General features: G+C 34.4%; 1 protein-coding gene across 1 annotated transcript in view; it reads right to left on the bottom strand.

Annotated features, from left to right (window-relative positions):
• Window positions 1-8,766, bottom strand: part of mb21d2 (Mab-21 domain containing 2) — a 159,414-nt gene extending 150,648 nt beyond the window's left edge. Inside the window, exon 1 of the mRNA XM_067363860.1 lies at window positions 8,508-8,766. Coding sequence (XP_067219961.1) covers window positions 8,508-8,766 — 259 coding nt within the window. The remainder of the gene's footprint in view (window positions 1-8,507) is intronic.
• Between the last annotated feature and the right edge of the window lie 4,558 nt (window positions 8,767-13,324).

Below are 13,324 nucleotides of genomic sequence, written 5' to 3'. Positions count from 1 at the left end.
CAAATAATGATTGCGGTCATCACATCAAAAATAACATTTGAAGCGCTGGGGAAAAAATTTGTGTGCGTCTTTAAACGTTTTTAAATGGTCCCAATAGCTTTGTTTTTATTGCAATCAATAAAACTGGTTTATTGGCAAATTAGGTAAATGTGATAACTACATAAAAATGTGAATACAACATTAAAAACTCAACCATTGATGGTTTTATGTATAGCGAGTACAGAATAAACAGCTAACAGTTCACCAGAAATGCCCGAGCTGGCTTAACGACAACCAGGAACTAACCGTGCATATAGCCTATCAAAAGAAACATCGTTATTGTTTGCAAGGTAGTAACATACTAACTATTCATGTTAAATTAAAGTAATACTTTTTATATGCGTTTTATAACAGGGCCTCAACATGGTGCGGGATTGTTTTGCACAAATTTAAACGTCCCCAAAAGTTCCGCAGTCACAACACAGTATTTCCACACACAATCGTGGTCTCTAAACTAGGCATGTCTCTAAACTATATCCTGTTGTGAAGGTATGCTCAAAAAAAAATAAATAAAATAAAATTATATATATATATATATATATATATATATATATATATATATATATATATATATATATATATATATATATATATAAATAATAATACACTTGCAACTTTGTGCTTAAAATGTGTCTAAAATGCAAAATAACAAAAATAGTTAATAGTTAATTCAAATAAGTTGAATATGCATAAACAGCATGTGCAAATGAAAACGTTAAATTCAATAACAAATGTAAAAAAAAAAAATTGTTAAATGCTATTTTATTTATCTTATCTTATACTTATGTTGTTTTAATTTTTGTACAGTCATACTTTGTTAGGCCTACCACATAAGAGGCATATTGGTTTGAACTGTTTTACAATATTTACTATTAATGGTTATAGATAATTTTTTGGTGAATTGTATAAAAACCAGACCAAAGATCCTAATAATCAAACTAAATCCTAATAATTATATATGAGCAATATCACACGAGTAGCCGTGCGATATGGCTGTATATCACTCAATCCATATTACTTAATGGACATATTTATATAAAATAATATTTATTGAACAACAAATAAGCACAATTGTACAGTTCAGTCAAACATAAAGCACTAGTTATTAAAAAAAAATAAAAATAGGTCACCATTTACGCTTGTATGTGGGTTTTACAAATATTTAACGAATGAAAAGGATTTTAAAGAGCTTGTGACAAAACCTCCTAACTCCATTGGATCCTCAAACTGTCAAGCAAACCTCATCAATCCGCCTCACCTCCTGAAGGAAGTGCGCACGCAGTTTGGACATCTCTGTGCAATGCAAAGGTAAATAAAGATCTGATGTTTGAAAAAAAAAAAATTGTAAAGCGTTTTCTTTACTCAAAAAAAAACATATGTTTATAAAGTTTAATGTTTTACGTATTTAAAGAGCGGAGAAGAGTCTGATATGTCCCGTCTAGTTGTAGCCAATATGCTATATAAGGATGTAACGTAACGTTTATTATTATCAATTTATTATAACGTTTATTATTATACTATGTACTCAAATTGAATTATGTCTCGTGTTTAACCACTATAAGAGCCAGCGGCAAATCCCAGAGGCACTGGCCGAGATGAAGCTGTTCTCTGCGGTTACAGTAGCCCCTGAAGCACTAGAGATCGCATCTCAGAAAACGTCAAAACAAATTGTAAAATAGGCGCTGTTATTAAATATGAGTCACATATTTCAGGTATAAACAACTACATTGTCGCCTAAAAAACTATTAAAACTACAGTTCGTGGTACAAGAAGTAGTATTTGTAAAAATTACGGTTGATTTGATCGGCCGCCGGTATATTTATACAACAGTTCTGTCTGGTTCTCGAATGTGATTGGCTGATAGCCATGCGATATTTCAGTGATAACAGCACTCCTACTGCCTTTTCACCGTTTGTATCACTCCGCGTGAAGTGACCGTCATGGCGGCCGATCAAATCAACCGTAATTTTAACAAATACTACATCTTGTACCAAAAACTGTAATTTAAATAGTTTTTTAGGTGAGAATGTAGTTGTTTATACCTGAAATATGTGACTCATATTTAATAACAGCGCCTATTTTACATTTTGTTTTGACGTTTTCGGAGATGCGATCTCGAGTGCGTCAGCGGCCGTTCAGTGCATCTGTAACCGCCGAGAACAGCTTCATCTCGGCCAGTGCCTCTGGGACAGGGGCGGATCTAGAAAATTATTTATAGGGTGGCAAAGGGGTGGCATGAGGTTTATGAAGGGTGGCAACACCAAAGCAAGCGCCAATGCATAGTTTTTGGAGATTTATGGCCTGACATACACAATTGTGTTCACAAACATTGCATTGCCAAAATATATAACAAGATTTCAATATCTATCATGGCACCAAGTAAAGGCACTATATGAAAAACATCAACAGATTTAAAATGAGTCTGACCTTGTATCACTAAAGGAGATGAGAAATTTTATTAATATTACACAGGCTACTTCGATGGCATAAAACATATTTTAGTGCAAGTTAAAGAACAATAATAACTTGTTTTTTGCAAACAATTTTTGAGTTTCTGTTATTATCAGATGTGGGAATGTCTGTGTGTGTTCACCCAGAACAGCCTATCAACTACATATTCTAGCAACACCCCAGCAATTGCAGCAAGAGCCTAGCAACCACCCAGAATCTCCTAGCAACCACCTAGCAACACTTTAGCAATCACCCAGAACATCTATATTCTGGCCTAACTGACCAAACTATTTATGTTTTTTAAACAAGATTTGAAGTTGGCTTCATGACATGCCAGCAAAAATTTGTCTTTCAAACTTTTAATCTAGTTGAAATGAAACAATTCAACATTTTCTCACAACTATAAACACAATCTCAAAACTATGCACCAGCTTGTACAAACCTCAAACTTCCAGGTCAAAATAAAATGTTTTTGTCAAAAACTTATTCTTTTCTGACAAAATCAAACTTTGGCCTGGGATGACACACAAAACTTAACAAATACACAGACTACTGCACTGCCCAGTGAACACTAGAGAGATCAATTCATGTAACATTGTAACAAAAATACCGCTTACTGGGATTAATAATTCAGGAATTATTTTGCAGCTCAATGTCTACTACACTATACAAAAATAAATTTACAGATACAGTAAAATACATCAGTGATTTTTTTTCTTTCTTTTTTTATTTTACTATTGTAAATTGATCTGGCAGTAGATATATATGAACTTGGTAGGCTATGCACCACAATACAGTATACTGTAAATTACAGTAAAACTAAATTCAGCAACCTCTGCACATTTGGCCAAATTTTATTACAGTATATAAGGAACTATAGCAGTGTATTGGTCTTCTGACACAAGACAGTCATTTCTCAGTTCTGCAAAATACAGTATAACAAATGGCTACAGATTTGGGAAACTCGGCCAACTGAATCACTTATAATGTGTTAGCAATCGAGAAAAGCTAAAATACATTTAGATTCTTACCTAACTAGTTTCTTTATCTTCTTATTGATTTCATGTTATTGTGGATAAAAAGAACTTTATCCATGATGAAAGTGGAGCGTGCGGTCGGTGAATCAGCTCGCAAAAAAATACGAAAATTTGAGGACTTCTGAGTTAGCCGAGAATCAGTAATTTTCCGATTCACACACAAATGGAAAACAGTTCGTAAGTGAACTTGGATGCGCTGTGTTTTTGACTCCCAAAGAACCGGTTCATAAGAGTCATTTGTTAATGAAGCGGACTACATTGGACACGCTGCGTGTGCGTGCAACCGTCATGCAGCTTATTGAAAGACGTGTTTTCTTGCCATTATTTTGCAATACGCTGCCTTTTTTATGTCATCACATTGAAGCCCCGCTGCTGAAAAGCAGTAGTACTTTAAACACTGCTAACATTTATATTTTATTCTCTCATAATTTTGGGGTGGCAGATGGGGTGGCAAAGCTTTTTCTTAGGGTGGCAGTTGCCACCCCGTGCCACCCCGGTAGATCCGCCCCTGCTCTGGGATTTGCCGCTGGCTCTTATAGTGGTTAAACACGAGACATAATTAAATTTGAGTACATAGAACAGGCAATCTTTGGTCTTATTAATCTATTATTTGTTCCAGAGCAAGTCGAATTGTGCTATATTAAATTTGATAATAATAAACGTTACGTTACATCCTTATATAGCATATTGGCTACAACTAGACGGGACATATCAGACTCTTCTCCGCTCTTTAAATACGTAAAACATTAAACTTTATAAACATATGGTTTTTTGAGCAAAGAAAACGCTTTACAATTTTTTTTTTTCAAACATCAGATCTTTATTTACCTTTGCATTGCACAGAGATGTCCAAACTGCGTGCGCACTTCATTCAGGAGGTGAGGCGGATCGATGAGGTTTGATTGACAGTTTGAGGATCCAATGGAGTTAGGAGGTTTTGTCACAAGCTCTTTAAAATCCTTTTCATTCGTTAAATATTTGTAAAACCCACATACAAGCGTAAATGGTGACCTATTTTTATTTTTTTAAATAACTAGTGCTTTATGTTTGACTGCACTGTACAATTGTGCTTATTTGTTGTTCAATAAATATTATTTTATATAAATATGTCCATTAAGTAATATGGATTGAGTGAACATTACATTAATACGCCATTAGATGGCGACAACACTTTACAGGAGAATGAGTCAGTGAAGCACAAGAGACTTTTAAATTGAAAGGAACTTTTGCAAAAGGAAGTTGTTTTAGCGCTGTGGTGCTATGGAAAATTCCCAAAGCTGTAAAAAAAGATCGCTTTCCTCAGCGGACATTCAAACGGACTTGTATAAAGGATATAATATTATGGACATCGACTTGAAGAATGAATGTAATGCAATATACCAGACACAGGTAATAGCCTACTCTCTCTCTCTCTCTCTCTCTCTAATACTGTAGAAAATTCAATGTGTTTCAATGAAGCGACTCAACGTTCCTTCGTTACTAGTTCTAAAGTGACATTTTAGAGTTAGCAACGGAGGCTTGGTTCATCTGACAACTTGAGTTTTGAAACGTTCCTTCGTTACTAGTTCTGAAGTGACGTTTTAGAATAAGTAACGGAGGCTTGGTCCAACTGTCAAATTGAGATTTGAATCCGTGGCAGAAGGAAGTAGTGCTGCACAAAAGAGGGTTTTAAAGACACTCCGTTGTTTTTCTTATTTATTTACACACTTATATATATATATATATATATATATATATATATATATATATATAAAACACATTACAAATGTATTGTCCTTTTTTTTTAATTAATAGATAATAACAAATTAGATTTTGACCACTCAAATAGGAAATGTCCCCGGTTTCCATTTCAGAAATCTGGTCACTTTACAATACAAATCCACTCAACAGCACTCAAAGTGTCACATTTTTTTTAATTTTGACAGCTCTACTGCTGAGTGTTATGTTCCTTTGATCAGTTCCAGTTCTGAAGTCAAAAGGGGGTCCATCCAATACTAGCAAGATAAATACCTAAATAAAGTGGCTGGTGAGTGCATGTATTACATATCACAACCCTTAAACCTGATATCGGGTTGGCTAAACACTGAATATGAGCCTTGCTCATCTCTGTCGAGGAATCTTGACCTTCTCTTCTCCGGCAGGTCTATAAGCATAAACTGCTCTTTCAAGACCTAATTTTGGTTCTTTTCAGGCATTCAAATGTTGACATGATTTGGTGTTTTGGATCATTGTCTTGCTGCATCATCCAAGTAAACTATAACTCATGCACAGATGGTCGGACATTAAAGAAGAACCTGAAGAATTGTCTGGTGTATAGCATAATAAATGCTACCTTCAACGATAACAAGTCATCTAGTTGAGAAAGACATCATGTTTCACTATAAGAATGACTTTCTTATAGTGGAATATTAAACTCTTTTTACACAAATGTAATTGTTTTAATGGTTTCCAGATTTTGGGGGCATTTCGTTTTTTTACAGGGACAATATGGGTAATTGGTGTATTTTTTAATTTTTTATTTTTTTACAAATAAAATTAAAGAAATAATTATTTTAAAAGCATGCTTTATTTTTCTCTGGTTTCCATGGTCTAATATAAATTTATATTTGATTATTTGAAACCATTCAAATGCTTCTTTCATGGCAGTGTATTCAAAGGAATTTAGTAAACAGCTGAGAGAAAATAATATCATAAAAGCGTTTTACACAGATATAAATGTTTACTTATAACCAACACTAAAAAGTATGTCATATAAAACAATAGGTATTAACCAAAAACCAAAAACTAAAAAATCCCCACCCCTTTCATTCTTTAAATCTCTCTCACAGCGATTCCGAATCTCAAAGACATCCATTGTGTCACTTTTGTTCCATCTGTTTCATTTGCATTTACAGACACTGCAAGCCAATCAGCCTTCTGCCATCTGAATTGAGCCTGGGTGAATGGCAGCAAGTTAAAGTATGAGAGCAGAATGAGAGCGGGAGCTGTACATTACTTCTGCCTCAATGGATATAAGGTTCCCACAATTGCCTAAATGCTGCCTTTACACCAACTTCCACCTAGTTTGGAAATAAAAACCTAATGCTGCATGGACAGGCCTATTGATTTTCCATTAAAAATATCCACAGTAGCCTACTAAATCTCTCTTAGACTTGTCATACAAATATTTTTCAATATTTGACTAGTTAAATTAAAAAAAGAAACAACAAATAACAAATAAACATACTGTGAGGGTAACAAAAGAGGGGTTTAAAGGGATGGTTCATGAAAATAATCCCATGATTTACTCACCCTCAAGCTAGGTGTATATGACTATCTTCTTTTAGACGAACACAATCAGAGATAGGCTATATTTAAAAATATCCTTATCCAAAGTTTATAATGGTTGTGAATGGGGGGCTGCGTTTTGAAGTCAAAAAGTAATCCATGCGACTCCAGTGGGTTAAAAAAGGCCTTCTGAAGTGAAGCGATGCATTTTTGTAAGAAAAATATCCATATTTAAAACTTTATAAATTCAAATAACTAGGTTCCGGTGGACAACCGTACACAGAATGCGCAAGTCGATTTGCTGTGGCGGAGAGGATAGAGCAAAACAAATCACCAGTCATGGATTATAAATCTAAAATGATATTTTTTAAAGAGAAATTTTGGAGGATTTCAATGTAAGAGAAGAGGAGCTTAAATTTGTTTCACAGTCCTATTTGTTTGAACAGCGAGAGGCGTCTAAGCTTACAATACTCTTATATCCTGTATCATACACCGTGTCAGAGGATTACTCATTTGGCGCAAATCGACTTGCGCATTCTGTGTACGGTCGTCCGCCGGGAGCTAGTTATTTGAATTTATAAAGTTTTAAATATATGGATATTTTTCTTACAAAAACACATCACTTTGCTTCAGAAGGCCTTTATTAACCCACTGGAGTCATATGGATTACTTTTATATGGATGGATGCATTATTTTTTACTTCAAAACGCAGCCCCTCATTCACAACCATTATAAACCTTTGACTAAGGATTTAAAATCTCGATTGAGTTCGTCTGAAAGAAGATAGTCATATACATCTAGGATGGCTTGAGGGTGAGTAAATCATGGGATCATTTTCATTTTTGGGTGAACTATCCCTTTAATAAGAACTCAACGTCTAGAAACTATTGATAGTTGAAGTTATTGATACAGTAATTGTACAACTGAACCCTACAATTATTATAGTAGTTTTGTAATAGTTAGTGATTAATTTTTCACCTTGTTTGAATTCTAACTGATTAGTTATAAAATTCTAAGTTATTCGCTTTTTCATTTATTTTTAAATTAACTCCAATATATATTAGACTAGCCTTATTAACCATTTATGCACCTATAGCTCTGTCCTGATCTTTATCAAAAGGTAAGCAACAGTACCTTCACTTTTTCATTTAAGCGGTTTGGGGAATTCAACATGTGGACATAATCATTCTGATCCCTTCAAATAGTAGATTATAGGGGCATGCATTCATCCAACTACGGTGGAATTATTCTGCAAGAGGTCAAACATAAACCCGCTTAAGAACAGACCAAAATGGAATCAGTGTTTGGATAATGTAATATGCTGAGATGTTGTCTAAAGCATAAAGCACTATACAGCAGTGATTGTAACACACCTTCAGCATACAACGATCAACCTATGCAAATTAAGTTAAAAAAAAAATGTAAATCCTAGATTAGTATTTATATCCTATATATCTAAAACCTCTTATGAAATACGTTTGAAAAAGTTATTAATGGTACAGATATCTGACCATTTCTTTACCATTATAGCCTACCAGATTATTTCTATTTTTATATTTCTATTATCAGCTATTATTACTTAAAACGAAAATACATTTTACTAAAACGAAATAATAATGAATGAATAACAAATAATGATTGAATAGTCAAATGAAAAACAATATTGATTATTTTAATAAAATATAAATATGTTTAAATGGAAGATGCTGTTACCGAGCATAGAGAAAATGAAATCCTTGGCGGTGTGTATTTCCAGTGCCCTCTGGTCATCATACTCTCGTTGGTCATGTTTACTGAATTCATGGATGAGTCGGTTGAGCTCCTCGATCTTCACTGCAGACCTGAAATCAAGCTCATGGCAGCACCACAGCTTGTGGTTGTTGTTGTTGTTTAAGCCTCCCGGTTCTGCGGTTGGACTGTTTCCCAGACTGCTAACGGATCCGATCCGGCTGCTCGGAGCTGGGACCGCCATCTTCACACCAAAAGGAGCCTTCGAGAATGCGACGTTTCTCGTGGTTTCCCCTCCTTTTTTAAATGGGCCAACATCAGGTGGTCTTTGAATGGAGCCGTGATGTCATGCAATCCACATGCAGTCTACATTTACTCATGTTACGGAACATAGCAAAATAAACAAAATAAACAGGTTGTGAAAAAAACATGGATAGCCTATTTTTGTAAATCGTAAATTCGTACATTTGTATAACGAAAAATAGTGTTGATAAGATTTTTTGTTGTTGTTGTTGTTTTAGAAGCTTATAATTATTTACAAAGGATGCATTAAATTGTTAAAAAAACAAACATTTTTTTTTTAAAAATCTCTTCATTAAAGATTGTTAACAGACTTATGCATGATGTAAAAGCAGTCACGTTATGAAGATCCTTTTTTAATCTATTCTACCCTTATCTTGTTTTATCCTACAGTGTCAATGTTGCTTTTTCATAGAAACTTTCAAAAGGGCCAACAGTATTGCAGATGCTACTCATTAAAGCTACCAGGTATGGGCTCTGTTTATATATATATATATATATATATATATATATATATATATATATATATATATATCAGGGGCGTTTCCTCCGAGGAGGCAGTGCCTCAAAAAAATAGGATGAGAAAATAATCGGTAACACTTTACAATAACAGTACATGAATAACCATGAACTAATACCTAAATTAATAGTTACTTCAACGTGAACTCATGATTAGTTAAGATATGAACTAATGAAGAGTGATCCTTCCCAGATAACACACATACGTCGGGCCGATGTTGTCTCGATGGACAAAGTTCTATCGCCGGGACGTAGCTCACGGAGCGTTTGCTCATCGGGAAAATGTCGCCGAGACGTCGGCCTCTGATCGCGAATGCTCTCTGGCCGATGCAAAGCTGTAAATACTGGCCGCTGTGCAGGGGCTTTATATGTGGCCTTTATTTATTTAGGCTGAACCTTTCAGGCTACACCGAGATAGAACATTGACACAGAATCAACCTACAATCGATGTTTCTCACGACATCAAAGACCAACGTCAAACACGCCATTCAAAACTAACGGAAAATCGACGCGGATCGTTTGCTTACCTTATGCTGAAACGATGCTGATTTCAGTTGGGCTAAAGTTTTACACAGTTAACACATTTTCGTTTTAAAAAAATCTCACATACTTAAGCATGCTCATTTATCTATTAGTATTATGTAATAATCACACATGACATTCAGTTAACATTGTTTTAATATTTACAAAATACAGTAACATATAGCCTGCATGTTTAGAGCATACATCCTCATACAAACCGTCAATATGACTAATAGAGAAGGTATTTACATTCAAATACAGAGGATTACATGAAAATTACAGGCAAGTTAAAAAATTAAAAACAATATTTACTCATGAACAAAACTGGTCATGTTCTTTTGTACATGTTATTTTTATTGGAGCACAAAAGGAAATGTAAGGCAGAACATCAAGAGACTGACAGTCTCAGTCATAATTCACTATCAGTTTCTTTTCTAATGGTGACTGAGACTGTGACTCTCTCCTTTTGTGTTCCACAAAAATAAGACATATGGGTGAGTAGATGGTTTATAAAGAAATCTTACCCTTGAAAACTGAGGACAGAAGAATATAGCAGATGAATTGGTTTTCCTTTGTAATTAAAATGTAAGTTCCTCGCTCTTGTATTGCCAGGAATGTAAACTCCTTGGGTGAAAAAGGTGACAAAGATGTAACCCACAATTTCAATAGCATAGACAAAACTATTTTTAATTACTTTAAAAAAAATACATATTATGGGTCAAAAAAGAGGTTTAACCCAAACTGAAAAATCATTAAATGCCCATGAGAAGGATGCAATACTAGAGAAACCGGAAAATTAAAGTATGACCATTGGACGAGAAATACTGATTGGGTCAGCAAGGTCCAGCCAATCCCTTGTTAACAATTAAATATCACTTGTTTATATATTGATTATACACAAAATGAACAGTAGTTAATAAGATAGACGTGGTTTGTCATTGGTAAAATGAGACTGGAAATTTAATCAGGATATTGTCTCAAATTATGCATGTGCTGTATAATATATAGTATTATTATAGCAAAACTGAGCTCCTGTGACAGTGGAATCTGTAGAGAATATTTCAGTAAAGTCACTGAGAATATGTAGGATTTTCAAACTTGTAGTTTTCTTTTCTCTCTCACAACCACAATTTTTGTAAAATTTGTACTAATCTTATTCTACGAATTCAAATTATTCTCAAAGGCTCAAATTTTTGCTGATCATTCAAATAAATGACCTGTAATGAAAAAAATCCTATCATCCAAAAAAATGACTTCTATCCCTCTCTTACATAGTCTTAAATATTAATTGTAAAATAGTAGCATTTATAATAAATTATTGGCTTCTTTTCATTTCTTGCCAAAAGCATGATTCTACAGTGCAAGGCAATTTCGGGGTGGTGCTGTGTTGATTACTGATTGATTAATAACGACAAGAAAATGTTTATCACTGCATAGAGCACATGTTTGAGTGGGATGTCACATACTGATATGTCATATGTGAGATCTCGCATATCAGTTCACAAATAAAATCTGTCCATGACTACACACTTTTGATAAAGGTGTACAGCAACTGCAGAATAAGGTGCGGTCACACTACACATTTCATTCCACTGACCTCCATATGCAGACAAATGCGGGAGACCAGAAACACAAGCTCATGCAAAAAGTTTGGTTTGGAACACTGACCTGCGAATTCACATCACACGACTATGTGTAAAGAGTACAAAATCGCTACAAGAAGGTGTGACCTAATGGCTAAATTTAAAAAAAAAGTGTAGTAAAGTCGAGTAGACTGTATATTTTTATATTTTGAATATACTATTTGTTAAATGTTGAATTCATGTTTATAAAAAGACTCTGCAGACATCATATCACGCCAGTTGCAGTGTCCGAAGAAAATTCACATGCTCAAAGTAATGTGTCCGCAGCTTAAATGTGAGCATATGAATATCTTAATTTCTGTTTCGTAGAATAGGACTTGTGCACCACCAGAAAAGAATTTGAAAAGGTTTAACTGTTGTGTTGTTTGTAAGAGAAAAAGAGAGAGAAAAGTTTGCAACGTCTAAAAAACATTGTGTGATTATTCTTTACAACTAGAAATCCCAGTGTCACAGGTGCTCAGTTTTGCTATAGTAATACCCTCTCAGAACATGGTAGTAATCAGCCATCCATGCAAAAGCAGAGGTCGGTGTGGTGTACTGTTGGTACATCTGTCCAGGCCAAGATCTGATGTCTTCATGCCTTCAGCTGGGGATCCCAGAGACCCTGCAATAAAAATAGTAGAGTTCAAAATCCATTGTACATGCCCATTACAAAGTATCGCATCTGGTAACATAAATCACCATTCCAGGTTCAATTTAACTTTAGCTCAATAGACGATACTTGTAGCATAATATTGCCCAAAAGAAGCAGTTTTGACTTGCACTCTGAATATTCCTTTAATATAGCATTTTGTGAGAGGCCTTGTCACATTTTCTTCTACAAGTAATTTTTATTCAAAATTAATGATTAATGTAAAATATAAAGAATTCATGCATTTACAAACCTCATTTGGATAAATATGATGGTTTACACAGGAAAGCCTGTCAGTGATGGGCTGTAATGAAAAAGAAAAGACACATTACATATATACCTATCAAAATAGACTAATACAGATTGAAGTTGTGACCAGTATCTTGATCTCGGTAGTGGCAGCTATTGGGGAAACTCACCATCTTCATGGCATCAAGGCCACGTCCTGAAGAATCTCAGCGCCAAAAGCTGGCGATCATATCTCATCTGGTAACAAGAGCACAGCCATAATTGTAAGAACTCTATTGACATCTTTACCCCCTGATATTGTATTGGTGATTTTAATTCAAACATTTTAGAGGCCTAAAACTGTCGACCCCCTGAACCAGTCAGCATTTAAAGTATTTAAGTATTTGGTAACACTTTACAATAAGGTCCATTAGTTAACATTAGATACTAATAGATTATTAAAATCTTGTTAACATTAGTTAATGCACTGTGAACTAACATGAACAAACAATGAACAACTGTATTTTCATTAACTAACATTAACAAAAATTAGTAAATACAGCAACAAATGTATTGGTCATAGTTAGTTCATGTTAGTTAATACATTAACTAATGTTCAACAAATTAAACTTCTTGTAAAGAGTTAGCAAATATTTAGTAAAACGTATTTAACAATGTATCAGTAAAAAATACATATAAATAAATAACTCAAAAAAGACCTAGAGAAAATATATTAATGACCATAACTGTTACGGTAGCTGGTAGAGGGATGAGGCAGATACAGATTTCCACAAGACGAACTATACATTTATTAAACAGAAAGCAGAGATCACCAAACTATACATTAACACAACAGAGAATGGACGAGGAGTGAAGGGAGTGAGTGCAATATATGGGGAGTGCTGACAATAGAGTCCAGGTGCAGGTGATGAGTGACGATGAGGAGCTGACGAGGGAAG

The sequence above is a fragment of the Chanodichthys erythropterus genome, chromosome 16 (genome assembly GCF_024489055.1).
Source record: "Chanodichthys erythropterus isolate Z2021 chromosome 16, ASM2448905v1, whole genome shotgun sequence".
NCBI classification, from domain to species: Eukaryota; Metazoa; Chordata; class Actinopteri; order Cypriniformes; family Xenocyprididae; genus Chanodichthys; species Chanodichthys erythropterus.
This window is presented reverse-complemented; position numbering and strand designations above follow the sequence as displayed.